The following is a 23,217-nucleotide window of genomic DNA, read 5'->3' on the forward strand; positions in this document are numbered from 1 at the left end:
CATAGCGACGTGCCTAACATTGGTGCAGCGAAAAGGAGTTTGTTCAAAATTTGTCCACAGCTGCTTCAAATGCTTTTCTATCTACAGAAATGGCCTTACCGGCAACATATTATGGCGAACTGGACGCAAAAAATCCTGTCCTTGCACTTTTTAGACGCGAAACGGGATCATTTTTAACGCTCATGAAACAAGTCTCTTCGACCACGAAGCGCGACCACAGCTCTTATGCTAAAGGGTAAGAAAGTGGTAAAGTATGATGACGTTACCCGCCTGATTTTCTCGTTATTTACGTTTTTTACACACACACAAAAAAAAAACTGTTAATAGCTAACATTTAGCACTTATTATTTTTTTTCTCCAAAGCAGTACACTTGGAGGCAGAAGAGCCTCTTTTGTTTGTCAAGACACATTTTAACATAGTTTTGTTTTTAGGATTAACCTACTTATGAAAATACGGAAAGAGTACATAAACCGAATACCAGAGAGGTTTTACCAGGAGCACCTGTTGCAGGTTGCAGATATCCTTTGTGAATATAAGGTACCTTAATAAATAACAGTTATTTATGCTGTATTCCTCCTGCTGTTTTGCAATGTCATTCTTGCTTCATAACGTTGTCAGTCAACATGCTGGTTTTAGAATCATAAACTATTTTAGGTGTGTATATGATATTGCACACCAAACGTGTAGGTTAACAGCAACACAACGTCTCATGCAAAACTATCTGAAGCTGACAAATGTGCCTCTGACACTTCAGATTTGACCCTTATTCTCTTCATTTCTAGCTGTACCAGCTGGCTCTGTGGCAGGGCTACGGTCTCAGCCTGCTGCAGTTGAGCTCAGTGCAAATAACTGACATTACAGATGTGGACCACTTTATGGCTTGCTTTTTCCCTGAAGGTTTTGAACTGGAACAAGGCACCTTTACAATAAAGGTACACGGCCAACAGACAAGTACACAAGTATACAAGTACACAAAATATTAACAAGTGTGTATTTTTCTGTGCATCCAGACGCGGGCGATGTTTGGTTGTGCCATATGTATCTTTGAGGAAGAGAAAAAGCACAGCATCCTCAGCCAGAAGGGACTCTCCATACTGCTGAAAGCGCTGAACTTCATTAGGATCATGATGCAGGCATTCCAGCAACATGAACATCTCTCCTGGCTCATATACAATGGTTTGTAAAGTCAACTAGTAAGAAGAGATTAATTAACAAGTTGCCAAAAATATTTTTGTCTTTAAAAAATCAGATTATAGGTAAGGTAGGTAAGGTAGTGTTAAATGATCATACTTTTTTTATTTCCTACTTTTTACTGAAGTTAGAAATGTACGGTACATGTTTTGTGGCATGTCTCTACCAGATCTGTCTATGTAGAGACGATCTTTTGGCCTATAAATTTTTCTTGCTAAATAGGCAAGCTCCTCTAGTTACCCTAGATTGATTCTGTAATTATTGCTTGGTAGAGTTTCATTTATATCAAGATCTTTCCATTTTGTATGATGGATGAAACAGTGCTTTGTGAGATATCTGTAGCTTTTCATATTGTTATCTAACCTAACCTCTCTGTAGCTTTTTCATTAACCTGTCTATTGTGTTCTTTGGTTTTCACTATACATACAAATGCACATCACTCTTGTCAGATTTTATTTTCATTTGTGAAATTGTTTCAAAATCATTTATCATTTACCTTCTGTTTCACAATGATTCACGCCTTTGTGCTGCTCTATTACCTGAAATATGCTAAACTATTTTGCAGATTGTGTTTCAGAATTATTTCCATGCTCTATAATCCGTTTACTTTCTCATCTATCCTAGGTTCGATGTCCATTTACAACATCTGCCGTTACCTGATGACTATGAATTGCAGTGAGCAGGTGCTTTAACATTCATAGACTCTGTACTATTTCTTCATATGATTCATCTGAAACAAAATGGTGTGTGATTTCAGAGATGCCCAACACAGATATGATAAAATGGATGTTGGTAGGAAATAACTTGAGAGACCATTTGTGAATTATGATAAAGCCTACAGGTATAATGTTGAAATTATAATTTAAAAGGTCTGCAAAAATAATTGAATTGCTATCAACTTATTCTCTTCTACAGCATGGATATAAATGTGTCTCTATTTACGACACCTAACAGCATTATTTATGCTCCTATTCAGGCTCTGGAGTACCTTCTGTGGGCGAGTATCAGTTTGGAGCTGTCCATCCCTTTGATGACACCCAGATATCTGCCACTTATTGTCGCTCTCTACTGTTCAGTCTGCCAGTGTTACTATGACAACCAGTCTGAACTGCAAGCAGAGGTGAAAGACGTTTGCATCCATAAAAAAAACTACTCATGAATTTTTCCAATTTACTCCTTATAGTGTATCATATTCAGATTCAAAAATACTTTATTGATCCCGAGGTGAAATAAAAACAAAACCAAAAGCATAATTGTAAAATTAATTGTTGGTTAGAAATTTAGGTAGGGTTGTAGAAGTGTGCCTGGAAGCATAATCCTCCCTTTTGACAAATCTATTATTTTTACTGGTTTCAGGATTTTGCGAAGAGAGCTCTCGAAAAAATAAATGAGATGGCTAACCTGGAAGAAGAGACTGAATGCACTAATGAATTAACTCAGAAAGCTTACAGAGCAGCTTCTGTGAAGGTAAGCAGACTACAACATATAGTGCAGTGAAGCAATGCTTGATCCCTTCCAGATTCCTTATGTTTTAACATTTTTGGCTCACTTAAATGTTTTAAATAATCAGGCAGATACAGTTACTATCACATAAAAATAACCCCATTAAGTGCAAAGTGCAGTCTTTTTCATCAACTGAGTGAAATTTTAGCCCACTTATCTCCAGAGTTGATTTAATTCCCCAATTGTGGATAACAAATCTCACAATATTGAAGTCCTCATCCTTAAAAAAATGGCTTTGTAACCTTTGTCAAACTCAGACTAATGTTTTTGAAATTTCGAGTACATGTTGCTCTTGTGATCTTTTATCCTACTTCGTGTTGTAAATAAGTTGTTATTTAAGTGATTTTTCGATTCTTTGGACCTGGCTTTGATTAGATCATATTCAATAAACTACATTAGGTATGCTATGGTGAATATTACTGAAATGTTTCTTTTGGTAACTCAGTTCAATGATTGGAACACATCTCATAGATTGATTACACTCAGACTTTTTTAAGTCTTTGTTTCTGTTAATTATGTTTTTTTTTTGCATTTAACATTGCATTAAACCTTAACATTTAACGTTTTACATTAGAAACTAATGTAAAACGTTAGTTTTACATGAAACTAATAAAGTATTATTAGTTTATTAGTTATTAAACATGAAAATTATGTTTAATAACTGCTTAAAGTTTTTTTTTAAGAAAGATACTTTTCATCTGACTATTGAGCCTAATATTATAATTGAATATGATTGTGTGGAAAAAAAAGTATGTGAAAGAAATGTATAATGAGTAAGTGTTGTTTTAAATATGTAGTGATGCTGTTATTGTGTTGAAATTTTACACAGAAAAGACACTTATACAAGACTGAGTCATGCGGTTTAAATTAAGACTATTTTCTTTTTTCCCCACATTTAGCTTGGTGTTTTGGTGTTCAAGCGGACAGTCTTCGAAAGCAGAAAACCTAAAACCACGCTAAGAACCAAAAACAAAAGCACCCTCAAAGAGATCCCCAATGTAATATCATGTACATGAATATTGTGACACCGACCACAATGTTAAATCTAATCTTTGAGTGAAAAGCAGCTTTCACTTCTTGAGCTTTTCCTAACAGTCATATTACTTGCAAGTCCTCTAAGGCTTTTTAATTTTATTAAATGTTTGCCATCATGTCGAACTGTTATTAAGTACTTCTTTTGTTGGATTTTAAATGTTTTAGTTGCAGAGCTCTATACAGAAATCTTTGTAAAACTTCTACACTGGACAAAACACAGCAAGTAAAGTCTGCCTCTCCCCCAGGCTCCATGGCCTCGTACCCCAACAGAGCAGATGCTGCTTACCCAGTTTGGCTGCACTGCAGGACAATTTTTAGCCATTTCGGAGGCACTTTGGGAAAGCCACACACGTCCACTGGAAATAAAGCTACCCGATGACCCAGAGCTGCTTGAGATTATCATTGAGCTCCTCTCTGCTGGCATGAGTATTTTGTCTGGTTAGTGCAACAATTACGCCAACCTACTACATTATTAACAGTGATGTAATGAAACATAGAGGTGTTGTAAAATATATACGTGATAAACTTGTATTGTGAAAGTGTCAAGGCCTGACTGGGAAATGACTTTTTCTCATGTTAATGTTTGCTAAGGAGGCACAAGTTCAAATACCGCTGAACAAAAGTCTGACGATCACCAGAGTTTTTGTCCTAACGTACTTACAACAGAATCTACTATAGTGGATCTAGCAACAGAAGGTAAGTCAGCATCACCAAGTATATTTCTTAATCCAATGTAAGCATAAGATGATTATATGCAAGGAATAATAAGGTTTTAAAAATGTTCATATTGAAGAAGTGAAAATGTAAGGTTCTTCTAATGACATTCCAAGGAATGTACCTGAAGGTACCTGACAGCTGGCAGAAAAAGGCCTGATATGGATTTTAAGGGAAATTCGAGTTCAGTCAGCTTTGCATATGTTATTAAAATTTGCACCGAGTTGAATGCCTGACACTTAAATTAATATAACCACCCACAATTGCTCCCAGTCTTTCACAATCACAATATTGCAGATACTGATTGCAGTCAGTGTCTACGATGTCATAGTCATTGGAAATGACAATTGTACTATATGCACTGTCATTACAAAGTCCAATATATTTTTCTGTCGTATTTTTCTTATTTATTTTTTGCATTTCTTAAATATGTAATTAAGCACTGATAGATATTTGTCCTCTCTCCAAAGGAAAATTCTCACCCAAAATTTAGCTTTACACCCATAGTTTAACTGAAGCACTAACTGTAATAGTTAGAATCAAGAGACGTGAAATTGTGTTTCTCCAGGTGAGAACAAAATACCGATTAAGTCTGCAGTGAGATTCATCAAACTGTTGTTTAAGTACAAGCAGCCAGAAGCATTCTCAGAACTCACCGAGGAGATGCTGCACACTTTGTCTGTAAGTACCTCTGAAGATACCTGCTGTTATCTATATTGACACGAATGTGTCGCAAAACATTTTGAGTTTTTTCTTTTCCCCCCTTGTGTTCTGTATCCATTTTTATAGAAAGTGTTCTTCTTTGAAAGTAAAAAAGAAAACTATTTCGGAAGCAAATAATACAAACTGGTGTCAATGTTTATTCCTTAAAGAAATAAAAAAGGACCTTCATTTAGATCCCGTCCTGTGTTTTGAAATGAGTTTGTGTGCATAACTTCTCTCTCTGCATCAGGGTGTGGAAGGTACGCCTTTCAGAAAGGCAGAACGTGAGCTCACCTTACTCTACAGTTACAGCAGCCTGCTGTACTCTCAGAGAGAGAGTACGAGAGAGGACAAAAAAGATGGTAACAATAAAGCTATTATGTAGCTCATCTGCACTTTTAATGTTTATGGTTACAAATGCATTATCTTACACATGACTTTAATAATCATTAAGGAGACTTTGTTTAAAATTTATTTAAGGCTAAAATACTTTGTTAAGCAGTACTTAACTATAATATTGACTAGAAACCTTGGAGTAGGCATTAGTCAGTTAGAGTTTTTAGAAACAAATATCTAAATCCTTCCCCAAACATCGCTTAGCGCCGCCGGTTAGCATAGAAAAGGAAATAAATTAAGCTTTTATAAAAAAATGGAGCAGCAGTATACTGTGTAGCAAAATCCAAAAGCTAATAATGGTTAGAAAAATTAAATACATAAGATCCTGTAGATTATATAAATAATATGACAGTAGTAAAGGATATTCTCCCTGTGGTGTTACACCTATTATTGCATTAAAATATGGTTATTTTTTTGTTTCTATTTTTCCTCAAAATTTTTCAGACAGGCAAAAATTCTTTTCGGCCGTGAGCGATGAGCTTGTTTGTTTGGTCGACACCCTGCATCTGTGTGTTTTTGGCCCTGATCCTGTAAGTTTCCATGTTGTGTGTTTCATTTATTGTTGCATTTGGATGTTTTTAGACACCAGACTGAAGAAGTACTCAGAGAATGGATTTTTAGAGTCACATGTTACAGATATCCTGTCCATGCATGTTTTCTGCAGGAACTGCAGCCTAATCCAGACCTTGTTTTTGATATTTTGGTATTTCTTTGGAAAAAACTAAAAAATATCATGCAAAGTCATTGCCTGGAAATCCAAGACTCTATCAATGATCAACAGAAGCTACAGTGTTATGACAAGGTTTGTTTTCTCTAGGAAATATTGTTTAAAAAGCCAAGTTTATATGTAAAAGAAGTCAATTAATAATTTCAACATTGTAGAAAAGGGAGGATCCACTAGTCTGCTTTCTTGTTTTTTATGTTTCTTGTGAACATGTTGGCAGTTGCTGTGGTGTCTCTCTGTGATGTGTGAGGTGGCCATTATCTGTGAGGTGGCCAATGTTGACTGCATTATGGTGGCAGAGATGATCCACGTGTTGGGTGAACATGTTGAGAGAGTCCTTGGCCGTATTAATCAGGCAGAGCGATCAGGTGAGAAATGCCTCTGTGTCGTTCTTCATGTAGAGCCACATAAACACAGGAACATGTAACGTCTTACAGACTCTGACTCAGATACTTTTTTATTTCTTTATGGCAGTTTGTGGAAGATCTGAGGACATGAAGCAAAGCCCTTTTTCTCTTCTTAAGGTGTGTGAGTGACTTAAATTGCTATGCAAAAAGACCAGGATTTTATGTGATAGATTGAGACAAAATAGCTTTATCTTCTTAGAAGTGCAGATTTGAAAAGTGATTTTGTCTTTGTCAATTTAACACTTTATGGGTTATCTAATCTGTTTCTTTTTTTTTTTTTTTTTTTACCATTTAGATGTAGCAACCAGCTGTAATCTGAACCTAAATTTGTAAGCTTTTTGCAGTCTCAGATAGGTTTTCTTCAGGAACTGCCCCGCACTTTGCCTGGCCATTGCATTCCTGCGCTTGACTTAAATTCTGCTTACAGAACAGTCTGGGCTTTCTCCCATTCACTTGGATTCCTGGATTCATTATACAACACTGATAAAAATGTTGTTGTTGCTTCCATGTTTTTATCATCATCTTTATCAGGAGCGATGTTGTGACGATTTTTCTATAGGCAAAGTTTTTGAAGAGACAGAGACCCAATTTCAATGCATCAAATTTCTTTTAAGTCATATTTGATATTTAATTTTTATAACAACTGAAGGTGACATAGTTACTTTATTTTGCTATAAAATAGCACTATATGACTGGAAAATACATAATACTGTCCCTTTAAAATTTCTGACACACCGTGTGAATTGTACGTTGGCTAAGAGATTCAATTTTTATCCGACAGAACCAGAGCATCTTCTTTTACATATTTACTGTATTTATAGTAAGATCAAATTACAGACATGTGGTTTCTATTTATTAAATAGCCAACTCTCAAACCAAGTGGTTATGATCATTTTTGAACACTCTTATTTTAGTTCCTCTAAACATCATTTTCTTTGTGTTTGTACAGCACATGAAATATCAATAAATACATTAAAGTTCTACTTTTATAGGAATCAAACACAAATCTACTAAAGAAGGTGTGTGAAGTGACAAAGAAAGGACTTGATGCTTTGTCAAATGGTGTCTCTGAATTGATTCCACATGATCACTCAGCCATTACTGACACTGCCTACATACAGGTAAGCAGGTGATCTTTCTTGTAATGCAAAGTTATATAAAGCTTTTACTTCTTAATGCATAATTTCCAATTGAATTGTGAAAATTCAATAGACAAATCCCTTTTTTCTGCTAGAAATGTAAGTCCCCTCATCCCTGTAGTCCATCCACTGCACCAGGTGAAGAGCAAAATGGAACAGATGAAAACGCTGTAAAGGTTGAAGAAGAAAAGGAGACTAAGGGAGAGTCAATAACTGAAGGCCAACAGGATAAAGAGTCCAAAAAATTGTTTGTGCTTGCCAAGGATTTACATCTAAGCCTGGATATCATCTACCACAAGGCTTCCGTCAAGCTTCTGCTGCTAAATGAAGGTTTGATTTGCTGCTATAATACAGTATGTATAGATAGTTCTGATTACCATAGAAGCTAAAATGTCCCTATCCTTTAAATGTTATTAATAATATGCAAATTCAAAAATAAAGGATTTTGCTGAAGCTTTGTGTTTTTTTTTTTTTCTTTTCAGTTAAAGAGTCTGATCTGCTGCATCGGATCAAGAGGAATAAGCTGTCAAAAGCTCATTTTATGATGCAGAAAGCATCAGCGGAGCACAGTAAAGGGCAGCCACATGAAAGCAGCAAGATCAGAAGTCTCCTAGAGGTTAAACATTTATGCTTAACATGCTTTACATGCACATAATTATAAAACTCATTTTCCATTTAAAATTTAAATCTGTTTTGTGGGAAAAACTCTGTTCCTTTTAATCTACAATTGTATAAATTGTACATTTATCTGAACATATCATAGAAATGCCTTCTGCGAATTAATTATCTTGTGTGTTGAAACTTCTTAAGGTCAGAATCATTTTGTTTTATCTTTGAACGTAAACAGATCAAATTGAACTAGTCATATTCAATAAATTATATAATACAGAAAGACTATTTCAGTGACTCAATTCAGTAAGTGAAACATTATATCAATTAACTACACACAAACTGATGTTTTCAAACCTAGATATCTGTAAATTATGATCATTTCTCATTCTATAGCTCATAAAACATGCCATTTAAAGTTGTAATATTGAGTCAAAGCATATTTTTGCATGGGAAAAAAAACAATTTTCATTCAGAAATATGGGCTTCAACATATGTTTAATTCCTGCATAAGGTTGGTATTTTCAAAAGGTGCATTTAATCTGACAACCGAGCTTCATCAGAACTCATCTAATTTACTGAACATGACCTTAATGTGTTACAAAAAAAAAAACAAACAGACATATTTTGCTCTTTGTGGCAAATATTATTAAAATATACAGCAATGTAGTTGTCCATAAAAAGATGCAAGGAGCATTTATGTAAAATCCAGACACATTCCACGTGGTTAAAATGAATACTCTTTTCTTTTCATATTTAGCTTGATGTTTTGATGATGACAGAAACAAATATTGTTGAATAATGTATAATAGGTATTCAATGAGGGTGTTCATGTACTTTCTTCAGGAAGCTCTCGTCCTGGTAGAAAAAGCAGAGTTGGAGGAGATGCAAACATATATGGCCAGTGTTAGGAATGTCAACGGAAAAAAGCACAAAACAGAACAAGACGTAGGTGAAAAAGCTCCACCTGCACCAATGCTAATCTCACGAACTGACCACTCCATTACTTTTGCTCCTGCTGAGTATGACTTGAAAAAACGGGTGAGATTTGCTTAGATTGAGCTATTTTTTCCACACAATCTGTTTTTCTGTCCCTTATAATCTCCTTTCTTTAGGTGAGCTGGTATCAGCTTTGTGGGCGAACAGTCCAGGGTGCCAACTCTACAGTTCGCCTTGGTGAATGCAGTGTACCAGGAACTGGGAATATGGTACCGTTTAGTTTTGAAAGGCACACTATTTGAAATTACCAATAATTTTATCTATGTAATTCATGCAGCATTTCAATTTATGTTGTAGGTGCCAGTGGTTTCTGGTGAGTGTTTGCTCAGGGTCGAGGGTCTGCAGCCCAACCAGATGTACGTGTTTGCTGTAGCAGCCTATGACAACAAGTGGCAGCTGGTGGGCAACTCTATAGGGGATACAACATTACCAGTGTTGGCATGCTTGCCCACCCCAGTGCTTTCCACATGGGCTCACTTGGCTCAGGTAAATTACGTACACAGACATAAACTTTACCAAGGAGACATAGAAACGTAAGGCAGAAACGTACATGTTCATGTAGCTTTGTTGCCTTCTCTCCCAGGTGGCATTTGACACAGGACAGTACGCTGTAGCTAAAAGAGCCTGCAGGAAACTGTGGAGTCAATACATCGATCCAGACTGTTCATCCAACAGCAAACACAACAGATTTGCTTCCAGTGGGTGAGGATGGAAACATACACAGTTCACTTTTTCTCAATTTATCCTTTTTAAAACTCTAACGAAATTGTCAAAATTCCCCAATTTCAAGGCTGCATAAGGAGACCCTACAGCACTCCTCTCCTCACACTTGCAAGATGTTTCTGAATTCCATCTTCACTGAGACAGAAATCAACATTCAACAGGGGTCTCTCCATTGGGATACATGTGGTGACAGAGGACCGTTTATCTGGGAACAGGTACATATGTCCACGTCTTGTAGCACAAAGCGACCTCATGTGGAAACCATGATGTCTCTGTTGCTAGTGTTAACGATGCTGCGGATAATAGCTCACACAAATAATTGCATTTATTTATGTGCATAAAGGAAGCCAGATTAGCAGAGACCGAGCGGATGATGTTGGCTATGGACCTGGCGATATATTTGAATGACGGTGGGGCTTCATTACGAGTTGTAGTTACCTGCTACAGGCTGCTAGCTCCTCTGATCTACCATCAGATCGCTTGCGATCCTGTGGTGCAAGTATGCAAAAAAATGACTTAAAACTATATGTACATTTAAAATAATTTTAAAATTTACAACTGTGTGTCTGTTTGAATGCCCAGGTGCTATTAAAGTGTTTTGTGGTTTTGGAGGATAATTCATCTCTTATGAAGCAAAAATGGACCGGGAACTCCTCAGAGTTCCTTTTGCACATGATTTCCTGCATCACCTACTACCTGTCAACGGTTTGTTTATGTGCACTTGTGTGCAGCTTGCGCTTTAACATTGTGGTACATTTACTGCTACAGGATATTTGAGGACCAGTCACATTATTTCCCAGTCTAAACCAGTCCAAAATGTAGGGGATCTCCCATTTGTCTTAATACACATCATAAGTTTCAAAAAGCTTTCCTTCCCGAGTTTTCTTTAGTGGTTTTGATATCCCTTCCATACTTTTATTGTCTTCTCACATCTGCTGACTGCACAATTTCTCAGATGATACATTTGATGGCAATAAAATAAATATTTTTTAACCTAAATAAACTTTTAATGGTAATTTTACTTTTAACTATCTATACTAATAAATACTGTACTACCATGGTAATCATCTAGAGCAGTAACATGTAAGCACATTTTGTAAGTTAAAAGGAATGGAGGAAAACAACATGTTTGTGTCACAACAAGAACATAGAAATGTAGTGCATAGAATGTCCCCCTTCATATGATCTCTTCCTTATTCAGTTAGATTTGCAGCTTGAAACCAGGCAGTTTTTTTCAACACGTTTATACTGAAGATAGAACATACCACATTAACCCATTTAACAATGCACCTTATCAAAGATTACTTACTTCCTTGAGTTTACTGGTGAGTTCACCTTTATCTTCATCAACAACAAAGTTTATGTTTTACTGTCTTGCACTCACAGGCACTACAAACGTTCAGAAAATATGATACGGCTGCTGCTGTGCTTGACTGTGGGCGGACTCTGGTTCAGGAAGTCTTTGATGCACATTTTAAATTTGGCAAACTAATTGTTCAAGCTGGGAATGTAAGAAAAGACACATACTGAATCTGTTTAATCATTTATCATAATACGTAGAGTTATGCATTTATATGAAATGTGGTTTATGAACAGTTCTGCTGTTATGTGTCTATGTGTAGGATAAAGCAGCTGCTATAGCTGCAGCTGAGAGCCAAAGAAAGATGAACCAGCTGATAAAAGCACTGCATGTGAAGAGCATAAGATTCATTGAATCCGAGGAGGTTCTTCACAAAGAAAATGGTAATAACAAAAATCAGCTCTTGCAGAGCATATATTCAAATTAGCTTTTGCAAATTAAATGATAAAACTTTGTGTTTAGGTTTTATTATATTTGGTAAAACCTTAGTCCAGCTAAAAAAAAAATGGTGTCAAAAGCTGAAAGTCAAAAGTTTGTTGTTAATTTATTGATATTCATATGTGGAACTTTTTAAATATCTTTTTCGCACCTTCTCCCCGTACGTGTTTGGCCATTATGTTACCCATTTTTGAAGCCCTGAGCTGAATTAAATATAGAAAATGTGAATTAATTTTTCAAACACTTGCTAGGGCATTTCAGTTCAACTCAGTCAAAAATGGTTCTTATAAACACAGCTGTCTATTTCTCCAGAGATTGCATTGGTTACCCTTGAAGATCCCAGTGTTCTTTACCGTCTGTTCCCCAGCCGGTCACTGCAGGATAACTTTAACAATGGTGAGTAGCTTATCTTTGCAAACAGTTGAAACCAGATATTTACATATGCTGCATAAGAAGCACTTAAAATAATTTCATAAAAATAATCTCTCTCAATATTCAGCCACTTATCAGTTTGGTTTTACTAACCAACCTAAAACAGGAAAACTACTGTCTGATTGTCTAAAAGTTCATTCATTCAATAAAATCAATTTATTGAATGATTAGTCAAGTTCACTCAAAGCCAGATTGATCTGTGTGTTTTAAATAGTTATAAAGCTCCAACGGAAAAAGTACTTCCTTGAGTTTGCGTCTCTGCTTCTACGGAGGACGATGGAGGAAGGCAGTCCAGATCAGGTGCTGGAATGGGGACTAGCCATTTTTCAGGCCCTCTCCAGGTTTGTTTTACTGACGTTCAAGTCTTCACAGATATCTAGGCCAGACAAGAAAACAAATTTCAACATCAACTTCAAATGTGTTCATCTTCATGATGTGATCCCTTTCCAAGTTGATAAGTCAATAGTTTTGTTACAGTGAGCCTCATCATTACAGCGTACTGCACTGATCATGCTGCTGCTCTTCACTACGCTTGCAGACGTGACGAAGTTTTGGGACTAGCCACAAAATCTGCGCAGGAAGACAGCAAAAGTAAAGAAGGAGAGAGTACGACGACTCGGAAGAAAAGTGAAGTACCTCAGGTGAACATAAAGTACACACAAATTGACATATTTAGACATATATAGCATGTGTAGAGCGCATAGCAAAAGTGTCCATACATTAGGACCGTTTTCATATCTTGTTATGTTACTACAACAAGTTTAAGTTTTTACTTTGGATACAACAGCAAAAAATTTTGCATTATTGTGAATGAAAGCGAAATAATACATGGATTTTAAATTGTCCAAAAACTTCTACTGTTTTATAGCTCAGGTGAGAAAATCTGTTGACAAGACAAGTATTGGCGTTAAACTGTGGCACATAAGTTGAAACAAACACATAAGTTATTTTTTTCATCTTGCCGTAAGCCATGTGGGGGATACAGGACATATGTAGAGGAATGTGCTCTGGCCAGGTGAGATCAAAAGTGAAACTTTCTGGCCTGCATTCGAAACGCTATGTTTGGTAGAAAACTTTATCGGCACCTCAGCCTGAAAACACCACCATGCTGTGGGTAAGCAGATCATAGTTGATGGGGAGGTAGTTGGTGCTAAATACAGAGTAATCCTAGAAGAAAACCTGTAAAGTTTGCAGAAGAATGGAAGGTCGGGTGGAAGGTCGATCCTCACCCAAAACATACAGCCAATGAATGGCTTATGTTCAAGTATGTTTATGTGTTCAACTAACCCAGGGAAAGTCTAGGTTGGAATTTGTTGTAATAATGCAAAACATTTTGCAACATTTCAAGGAACAATATATAGAACATTTAAGTAATGTGTTATGCATCTGCACAGCTTTTTTTTTTTTTTTTCAGTGAAGCCTTTTTTGTGTTTTATAGCAGGGTACAACCACAGCTGAGGAGCTAAGAAGAAAGCTTAGGAAGAAACTGCCACGGAGCTTGCTGAAGAATCTGAAAACTCTCAGGTATCGTTCATGGATATCGATGGTCAAGGACACTCAAATTGCAGTATCGTAGTTTGGACTAACAACTTTCGTGTGTGTGTGTGTTTTTAGAGAGCTGCACATTGTGGAGCATTTACTGTTTTTGATGTCTTTTGTGGTGCAACGCAACAAGAAGCGGATTCATCTGAGGAACTTAGTAGCTGACGAGAGAGCAGAGAGATCTTTCCTTAATTACTGCATGGCTACGGCACATTTAGCTAAATTTTACCAGGGCGTGCAGCTGATTAACGAAGGACATCTGAACGAAAGGTTCCCAGTCAAGATCAAGTTCCTCTGAGCAGCACTGTATTTCTGTTAACATTATGCCAATATTTATTTTTATCTTTAAAAACAAGATATTGTACATTTTATGATCAATAATTTCAGATTGCAGTGAAGCCGCCTTTGCTTTTTTTATACTTTGCTTAGGTACAGCCAGCTTGATATATGCTGGTTCTCTCTCGCCCACTCTGGCGTCATAATGAGGAAGTATTCTCTGCCCTCTTCTGAAAATAAAGTGAAATTACAAAAGGCTTCCGGCCGTAAGGCTGACATGGTGACTCCAAAAGTAGAGAGGAAACGAAGGGAGGGTGAGAAAATTACTTAACAAAAGACTGTAATGAAGTATAACGTGGCATTTTCTTTATAGCTCAATGCTTCTTTTTTTCTAGCTGTTAGAAAAGTTATCCAGGTGCCAAAGCGGAGCACTGATGAGAAAGACGCCCTCTTTCAAAATCTGCAAAAAGATACACAGAAAAGGAGTTCTTATGTACTACTGAGTTCTGTTGAAAATGCTGCTTTACATTTTCGCAGAGCAATGGTATACAAGACACGATAAACAGGGATGTTTGGCTGCTATATTTGTACCATACTCAATTGGTGTTCCTAATTGTCATCTTGCCAGGTACTGGCCCATCGTGGCAACCACTGGACAACTCTGCAGTACATGTGTCAATCTGTGTGGGACCAAAACCACAAGCTTACTGCAATGGTACAAAATGGTGCTTTAAATAAAAGTTTCCCATCGGTCATAACTGATGAGCTGCAAGCCATCTTCACCCCTCTTCTGGTGCTAGCCACTGATTTTATGCTGGACATGCTGACTAAACTTCAGGTCAGCCTAATTCTACTTACACAGATGAACATTTTATGTAAGGTTTTTGTGATATTTTTGTGAGTTTCTGTCACGTTCTTTCATTATCTTCCCACCAGATTTGGAGTTTGTACGATCTCGACGTGACCGTCGAAGAACTTGAGTCGCGTCTCCACTTCTCGCTCCCCTATGATGACTGCTTCCTGGTGGACCTGCGCTGGGTTCGAACTTTGGTGTTATACACTCTTGAGCAGCTTCATTTCTGTGGAAAATGGGAGACCCTGGCACACTTTGCCTTACTATATAACTCATACACACGGTGAATAAATTATTATTATTTTTAAAAAGAAATGAAAAGGTTCAAGTGGTATGAATGCTTTTGCACTATGCTATGATCAATGCATGTAAAGCAAGGGTGTTTCATACAAATTTATTAGATATTTTGCAGTTTCATTCTATGACCTAGTCCTGCGACTGAAGACTTTAAATTTGAAATTAATTTATATTTGTCCCTAGGGAACGTTACGCCCTGATGATAGTTCCTCTGCTGGTTCACGCTCAAAGGAACCTGCTTGAAAGAATTTCTTCTTTTAAAGGACCTGCAGTCCCACAACCACACCATGTCAAGACAGAGAACACCACTGGGAAGAAAGTAGGGCATGCACAAAACAGAAATCACATCTTACTTTGTGTGATAATAGAAAATCAAAAAGTCACTTACAAACCAAAGTAAGTCAAGACTTTAGGTCACATTGTAACAATAGTACCATCTGAAAATTATTCCTGTGTGGTTTAACTTTATTTTAAAAATATCCTTTTATTATAATTTTTTTTTTTTTTAAACATCCTAAGTTTCCAATAGTATTTCAACATTGCGTGTTGCCGGAGACTCGAGGGAAGTTTTAGTGCAATACCAAGATCAGTCTTGTCCAGTTGTGTATTGTGTACATTGAATTTTTTGTGTCCTCCTCTTTTTTCATCATAGATAACTAACAGAACTTACGCAGGCTGCCAGCTGCTCAGTGTGTGGAATCGACCACCTGCACCGAAACAGACCTTAAACAAAAAGGGAGCAAAAAAGGTTCCTCCTAAGGATCCATTTTCACTGAAAGGTTTGATTGGACAAAATGCTTCATTCATTAGAAAAGCGCTGAACAGAGTCATAAAGAATATTTTTTTGAAACAAAAAAAATGTATCAGATCTTCCAAAGACAAACAATTGAAAGTAACATTTCTTAGTGCAAAATAAATAGAAAACGTAAAACAATGCAAAAATGTTTTGTGCTGAAGTTTCAGAATTGCCCCTGGCTATGTCGCTTGTGCGCGTTCCCCTTGTCGTGGAAGAAACCCTGAGCTGTTTTCGTGAAGCCCTCAGGAAAAGATCGCCCAGTCTTCCACTCCTCAAGCATAGTCGTTCGTTAGTTGTGCAGCTTTTAGCATGCACACAGCCCTGTAAGTTTATTGCTTATTAAACAACAGGCGCAAGTGCTCCTCTGCAGTAAAACCTCTGCTGATGTCATCCTTCAGGCTTTGCACCACAGACTCCAACTTGTCAAACTAGAGGAGGTACTAGCCGTCCAGCAAGCGAGGTGACGTTCAGCCCAGCAGTTGTTACGTCTCCGGACCTCCTCCCTGATGATCTGCTTGAGGAGGACTTTAGTTCTACAAATGCTATCTACAGCCTTCCCATCAGCCTTAACAGTGTACCAACTGTTACTGCTGCTTACACAAACTCCATCCGTAAGAATTTATAATTGCTACTATTGTATATTTTTTTTTTAGAAAGAAGCAGAATGAAAGGACAAAGTAACCATATTTGTGTAAATTACAGTGTAGGCATACAGGTCCTTAATTAAGAAGCTCTCACTGTCCTTTCTCTTCTCTTCATTTTCCTCAGAGAAACTGCAGGCTAACGGTCATGACTCCCTTCACATTTTAGCTCTGCATGAAATTGGAAACCTGCACTTTTATGCTGGAAACATAAGGTTAGAAACCATTTAAATGGGTTTATGTGGACCAATCAACAAGAATGTGTGCATTTTTTATGTCATCATTTTTCTTTCATTCATAATTTTGGTATCTGCTTGTGTTGTGTTGCCTCTAGTGCTGCACACTCCTGCTGGAGTAAAGCTCTAGACTGCATCTTCCAGAGCTCAGGTGTCATCCAGCAATGTGACGGTGTTAACTTTGAGAGCAGCTTCTCGCAAAACATTGTAAAGCAAGCTGGTATATGGGGATGCTTGCAAGGTGCTGTGCTTGCTGCAAAGATAGCGCAGTATGTTGGACTTTTATGTTGATATGCCGTTTTGTCTGTGTTTTCAAGCAACGTCCCATTAAAAATACACTTCTGCTGAGCCGCGTGTTTTAATTTGCAGGTTTATTTCAACCTCTGATATCACGAAGCGCACAAAGCGTTGTCGGCTGTCTGCTCATTTCTTTAAGGTAATCTCTCTCAGGAATGTTATGACAGTACACTGAAATTTGTGGCTGTAATGTGACAAAATGATGAAAATTTCATGAGCATGTCACTCAATTTCTTTTCCTTGTATCATCTCTGACATGGCGTCTGCTCATCCTCTTTAGTGTGTGCTGTGTTGCTCCATGGCTCACCCTTTGAAGGATCTACAGTACTCCTCACACAGCATTAGGGATGAACTGTTTCCTGGCATTGACCTTTTTTCTGAGCCCCACAGGCTTCAAGTCAACACCACAGTCGCAAGTCTTCACTTTGTTTGCCATTGGCTCTTCATCACAGGCTACTACATTACGGTATTTTTCAACATTTGTCCTCAATTTGAACTTCATTTCAGAAAACAAAATAGACTTTATTGTTAAACTCTGTTTTTTCAGCTTTTTCCCATTCTAGCCTTTTACCTCTACTTTGTGGGGCCCGTGTGTAGAGATGTACAGCGCACGGCTGAAGCCAAAATCCTCAAGGTCAGGATCGTAGTTACTGCTGTGATTTTTTTTTTCTTTTGTTAATCATCAGTGAGAAATGAACCCTATCATGTCAAACCAAACTGTGGTTTTGGAGATTTATTCAAGCTTGTAAGCTGGGAGGGCAAAGTTGTTCATTGTCTCTATCTGAGGAGAGAGAAAACACTTCTGTATGCACATATATCATAGGGGAAAAGACAACTTGATGACTCTGAACCATCCTATTGGAGCAGGAGTACAGCACAATGTTCCTGCAGTGGATACTTGTAACACTAGACAGGCATATGATCTTGCATAAGGAATAATAACAATCACACTGTCAGACAGAACACTCTCATAGAATTAAAATACAACACTTATGATATTACCTTCTCTTTTAACATGAAAATGTTTCTTTGCTACCTGATCTGACTGTTGTTTTCTGCAGATTCGTGCTCTCACAGAGTTGTGCATGTTTACTGAAGCCATTGCAGAAGCTATTCAATTCACTCAAGGAGCAGATATTTTTCTTCCATACGGACTCCACATGACCACAGCAAATCTACAAGTATGTTTACCTTTTTTCTTTAATCCATTTGAAATATGTTAATATTGCTGCATTTTTCTACAGCACTGCCTTCCTATTCTCAGATGATTAGGTGTGCTCATACAACATAAATACGGTTTTTCTAACCTGATTTTAATGGCATTTATGCTTTTTAAACAGCGTGTAAGGACTTTCTGCAGCAACGCGTCTCTTCCTGACAATGTGGAGGTAAAGTACGCAATTTCTATGACTCCACTTTCAAATCAGCTAATTAAAACCATTTTGATGTATTTATAGATCTATTCATATTTATCTACACTCTTGTATAAATGAGATAAATATACTGTTGATATGGGCTTTCCTTGCTACTGGATTTTTCACCCAAAGTTAAAAAATGCAGTGCCTATCAGACATTTGCATTATCATCTGCATTATTCTCATATTAATTTCTGGCTTGTCATGATTTATTGGAACCATCATATTTTAAGGATGGGTTCAAATAGAAACAAAAATAAATGTAAAATTTATGCTGATTAGTGAACTTCTAACTGAAACTATAGATCCTGTAGAATTTGTCAAATATCATTGTTTTATTTTAATCTAATCTGTGACGTTTATGATTATGATTAGGCTGTGGAAGACCTTGTGAACTGTGACTTTACTTCAGAGGTCTGCACATTGTACGGTCCTACGCTGTGCTCCAAATTCAACCTCGCTCGAATTCAACTAATCTTAGCGATCACCAAGTCTGTACGTGGCAGTCCTGTGCCAGGTCTGTAAGGAAGAAGCTGTTCTTTGTTGACTTTGTTTTGTGTGATCACTGTGTTTGCAAAAGAACATTGTGTTAAGGGCTGCAATGGTACTTTGTGCTGAGTATAAGCATTCAACTGTAACTTCTGAGGAACATCAAAATTGATTTTTCTGCATAAAGACGTATTGTCTTTCAGATCCTGAAGAAAGTTGTTCTACCCCAGAAAGTAAAGAAGTGCATGCACAGGATATGGCACAAGATGAGCAGGAGAGACATGAAACAGAGGGATCATCCCCTAAAACAGAGAGACCGAAAGTTGTCTGTTTTGCTAATGAGAAGACGGAGCTATCTCCAGAAAGGATCAAGGTAAGAGTGTATAAGTTCTATCCCAGCAGATCCTATTGAGTTTGCTTGCTGCAGGCCCATTCTCTATTTAACTGTCCCTGGCACTTTAAACACAGATTCTGAGGAAGTGGTGGCCCATGTGTGAAAATGTGTCATTTTCTCCTTTTATAGTTTATTTTGTTGGAAGGAGCTTCCACTTTGTTTTCGTCTGCTACGCAGCAGCTCTCCTCTCTTACCTGCAGCGAAGCTGAGAAACTGGAACTGGTGGTGGAGTTCAACCTTCTTAAAGCTAACCTCTGTCTGCAGCAAGAAAACTATGCACTGAGGTACCCACACTTCAAAGTGGATTTAGGCAACTGTTAGGTCTTTACATCCTTCGTATTTGTATAAGTTTTCTATGTTGCCATGTTTGATCGCTCTCCCTTAGCTTTGAGGCTGCAGTTTCAGCTTTGGTGTTGCTGCAGACATCTCCTGTCACTGTGACACCATCCCCTCCTGGAAGTAAACAGGTAAAGTGGCATATGTGTCCATCTATGGTGAAAACAAAGCGCGCATAAGTTTTATTTATTTATTTATTTATTTATTTATTTATTTATTTATTTATTTATTTATACCAATAATAAAAACCTTATTGAAGAGAAATATCTTACAAATGAAGTATATTCCTATATTTGATAACTTGTAGAACCACATTCCGGATAGCGCTCAATTTTAATATACTGCTTCTTTCTCCTTAGTTTCCTTCTTTATAAAAGTGCTTTTCTGTTGTGCTGCACTGAATCTATATCACCCAGAACTTATTTACAGTATGTGTTTTATGTTTTGTTAAGGACACCAAGGACCGCAGTGTACCAGACAACCTGCATAGAGACATGTCCAGGGCTGTTGAAGCCCGTGAGAGAACTGGAGCTTTGCTGTGGCTGCGCTGCCGGCTCACTCTGGTCCACTGCCTGACTGCTAACATCCCTGCTATTGCAACTCTTTTTCCAGGTTTTAGAAGCTTTTAGACTTTTTTTCCCCCCCTCCGAGTGTTTCATGATTCAATTTCATGTTAATTTTACAATAATATTACAGAAATGATTCGTAAGTATGAGTACAAATTAAATAGCAAAAACATAAGAAAACCGTAATTATTGATGTTATTGATCTATCTCTCCCTATGAATGATATGATAGCAGAAGTTCAACTATATGATTAATTTATTTTTTGTGTGTTAATGAATGGCATTTTGTCTTTCAAGGTAAGAACATTAATGAAGAAATATATCAGGTGATACAGCAGGGACTGGATGAATGTCTGCAATGGGGAGACAAAGATATTCAAGCTCTGTTTATGGTGGAAGCTGCAGAATTAGAAGCACAGAGAAACAGGATTGATAAGTGCATGGCAATGCTGAAGGTACAAACACAAACAGGGGCAACCTTTTGTTTTCTCTATTTTTAGAAATGTAGATAATAATTAAGGGCACTTTTCACTTTTCACAACATATTAATACATACGATACAGACTTTTTGTTGTAATGAATAGACAGCATGCATCTTGTCAAAAGGTGTCACATTTTTGCATGTGTTAGAACAAGAGTTAACTCATGTTATAAGGAAGTCATCATTGTCATGCAATGTCAATGACCTGTAATAACAATGAATTTGTTGTCTGTAAGAAAAGTGGAGGTTTTTTTTTTTTTTAGTAAATGTCATTTATTCGTTTTTATCTTTTTTTAGCTGCTTCTAAGTTTTTAAATTAACTTCAGATCTCTTAGCAAAATGTATACTTGGGACTTCTTTTTATCATAGACTTGATCTGTCTTTTACATGTTTTTTTTGTTTTTGTTTTTTTTTGTTATCTTGTTGCCAGTTTTAATAGTTTCATTATTACACCACACTTAATTTTAGCACCAACATGGCTAAAAGAAATAACCTAAGCAAGTCATAGCTAGGATTTAGGGTTAGGGTATATGCACCCTGAGAGTATCAACCACAAATTAGTCACATTTTCTTTTTTTTTCTTTCACTTTATTGATTCTGTAAATTCTGTCCATCAAATAGGACTATGATAAATTAAGGTTCTCCTTATATCTGTTGTTTAGAAAACAGTGAATCTCCTGTCAGGACGGACATGTATGCCACCCAGGTCTGTTCTGACTCTTGCTCGAGCCACGTTGTTGCTCAGTGACCTGAAAAAAGAACAAAGCACAACACTTCTCAGACTGACACAGAAACTCTTGGAAAAGAAGGTACACATAAAATAAGATGAAGCTCACTACATACATTCTGTCATTGTACTGATAGGAGGGAAATACATACAGTTAACCTCTTGACCTTCTGTCTCAGCTGTGCCTGTTTGATGAAAATATAATATGGCTTGATGGAAATTTAAGTTTCTCTCCACCCGGACCCAGAAACATCTACCTTCCTTACCTCGACATGCTGAACAAAATTACAGTGCGGATTGGTAAGACACGAACCCGCATACATAGGGCACAAGAAGCTAATTATTTGTGAATTTTCCAATTAAAAAGCTTAAAAGAATGACCATCTCAGAGAAGCACACGAAAATAAACTCTTCACTCATTTGGTGCTTTTTGCAACCCAGTTTGTAATATCACTTTTATTGCGTGTTACATGAAAGGATGTTATAGGATGTACTTTAACAAGTAGTATTCTAGGCTTCCTAATAAAAAACTTGTTAATGCTTTTGTCTTTATTGTTGTAATTTGTTTCGTCTTGAATTTTGAAGTATCTTGTTGAGTCCTGGATTTAAAACATTAACTTCTTTCAACAAGACTGACGTCTCTCAGAGTAGTTTAAATGAATTATGGTGCTAACTAAGCTGAAGATAAGCTGAATATATTTTTTTAAATAGCTTTGCGGTGTAATTCTAAACATAGTGTAGTTATGGCATGATTTCTTTGGTATGAAATACCAAACAACACAAGGTAGGATGCGCTCCTTGGTGAGATTTTTTCAGAAATCAAAAAATTTAATCCCCCCAATTTATGGTAAGAGCTTGTAAAGCTACCTAAAACTAGTCCACATAAATTAGCATAGTTGAAGAATTAACCTTCAAGAACTAAGAAAATTGCTGAAAAATTGTGTTGTCTCCTCTGTTACAGATTCAGTCCTGAATGTTGGCAACATGGAAGGATCAGCATTTGTCCAGTCATCACATCAGAGTGAGCACCCATCTGATAACACTGAGAAAGATTCTCAAGCAGTTTTCTCTCCGAGACATGAAAGCTGATGAATGGCAAAGCTTCCATTAGACTTTTTGCCATTTTAAGAGGCAGGAGTTTTTGCTTCACTTTGTATGACCTATTTCATTTCATTACAGGGTTATCTTTGTTCTGTATTACAACAACACAGTTATAATATACAAATAAAATTTGAGCTGAGAAACAACAAGACTGCACAATCCTAATTTGAAGAATTAAAAAATTTACTTGACTTAAACCTTTAAGAAAATGATTTCTTTCTTATTTTCACTCTTAAATTTTGAACATTTACTGTGCTTTTAAAAATATTTGCGCCCTTGCATATTTATTTGTTTTTGACCATGCCCTATTTTGAGGTAAGATAGAAATGAACCAACTGAATAGCAGCTTCATTGGTATTTGATAAATAAAAGTATAAAACAATTAAGCAAACTGATTT

At 36.9% G+C, this 23,217-nt stretch overlaps 1 protein-coding gene across 3 annotated transcripts; it reads left to right on the top strand.

Moving 5' to 3' along the window:
• cfap54 (cilia and flagella associated 54) lies at nucleotides 1-22,965 on the top strand. Of its 3 annotated transcripts, none has more exons than XM_015046762.1 (57): nucleotides 1-235; nucleotides 433-538; nucleotides 784-933; nucleotides 1,012-1,177; nucleotides 1,817-1,875; nucleotides 2,169-2,312; nucleotides 2,549-2,659; nucleotides 3,595-3,693; nucleotides 3,976-4,168; nucleotides 4,322-4,426; nucleotides 5,013-5,125; nucleotides 5,397-5,508; nucleotides 5,987-6,072; nucleotides 6,207-6,344; nucleotides 6,487-6,634; nucleotides 6,741-6,790; nucleotides 7,666-7,794; nucleotides 7,908-8,142; nucleotides 8,295-8,428; nucleotides 9,268-9,462; nucleotides 9,537-9,629; nucleotides 9,718-9,906; nucleotides 9,983-10,122; nucleotides 10,211-10,358; nucleotides 10,487-10,642; nucleotides 10,726-10,848; nucleotides 11,530-11,652; nucleotides 11,766-11,886; nucleotides 12,254-12,337; nucleotides 12,588-12,714; nucleotides 12,912-13,014; nucleotides 13,812-13,897; nucleotides 13,988-14,185; nucleotides 14,345-14,505; nucleotides 14,587-14,735; nucleotides 14,820-15,029; nucleotides 15,128-15,327; nucleotides 15,525-15,660; nucleotides 15,994-16,120; nucleotides 16,299-16,460; nucleotides 16,536-16,748; nucleotides 16,906-16,993; nucleotides 17,113-17,283; nucleotides 17,384-17,450; nucleotides 17,592-17,777; nucleotides 17,859-17,945; nucleotides 18,373-18,492; nucleotides 18,652-18,699; nucleotides 19,102-19,243; nucleotides 19,419-19,588; nucleotides 19,739-19,893; nucleotides 19,995-20,076; nucleotides 20,398-20,557; nucleotides 20,808-20,965; nucleotides 21,654-21,800; nucleotides 21,898-22,018; nucleotides 22,680-22,965. In XM_015046762.1, exons 1-57 carry the CDS (start codon nucleotides 90-92, stop codon nucleotides 22,805-22,807), a joined length of 7,698 nt encoding a protein of 2,565 aa, XP_014902248.1. In that variant the 5' UTR covers nucleotides 1-89; the 3' UTR covers nucleotides 22,808-22,965. The 3 variants fall into 3 exon arrangements, with proteins under 3 accessions (XP_014902248.1, XP_014902249.1, XP_014902250.1); XM_015046763.1 differs by having other exon boundaries at nucleotides 10,004-10,122; XM_015046764.1 differs by lacking the exon at nucleotides 10,726-10,848.
• Nucleotides 22,966-23,217: the final 252 nt, after the last annotated feature.

The sequence above is a fragment of the Poecilia latipinna genome, unplaced genomic scaffold (assembly GCF_001443285.1).
Source record: "Poecilia latipinna isolate Pla-1442-1.1 unplaced genomic scaffold, P_latipinna-1.0 Scaffold792, whole genome shotgun sequence".
NCBI lineage: Eukaryota > Metazoa > Chordata > Actinopteri > Cyprinodontiformes > Poeciliidae > Poecilia > Poecilia latipinna.

Coding starts and splice junctions, on each gene's coding strand:
- cfap54 (XM_015046762.1), top strand. CDS start 90: ATGGCCTTACCGGCAACATATTATGGCGAACTGGACGCAAAAAATCCT. Junction 8,429..9,267: donor AGATCAGAAGTCTCCTAGAG/GTTAAACATTTA, acceptor TACTTTCTTCAG/GAAGCTCTCGTCCTGGTAGA. Junction 12,715..12,911: donor ATTTTTCAGGCCCTCTCCAG/GTTTGTTTTACT, acceptor CTACGCTTGCAG/ACGTGACGAAGTTTTGGGAC.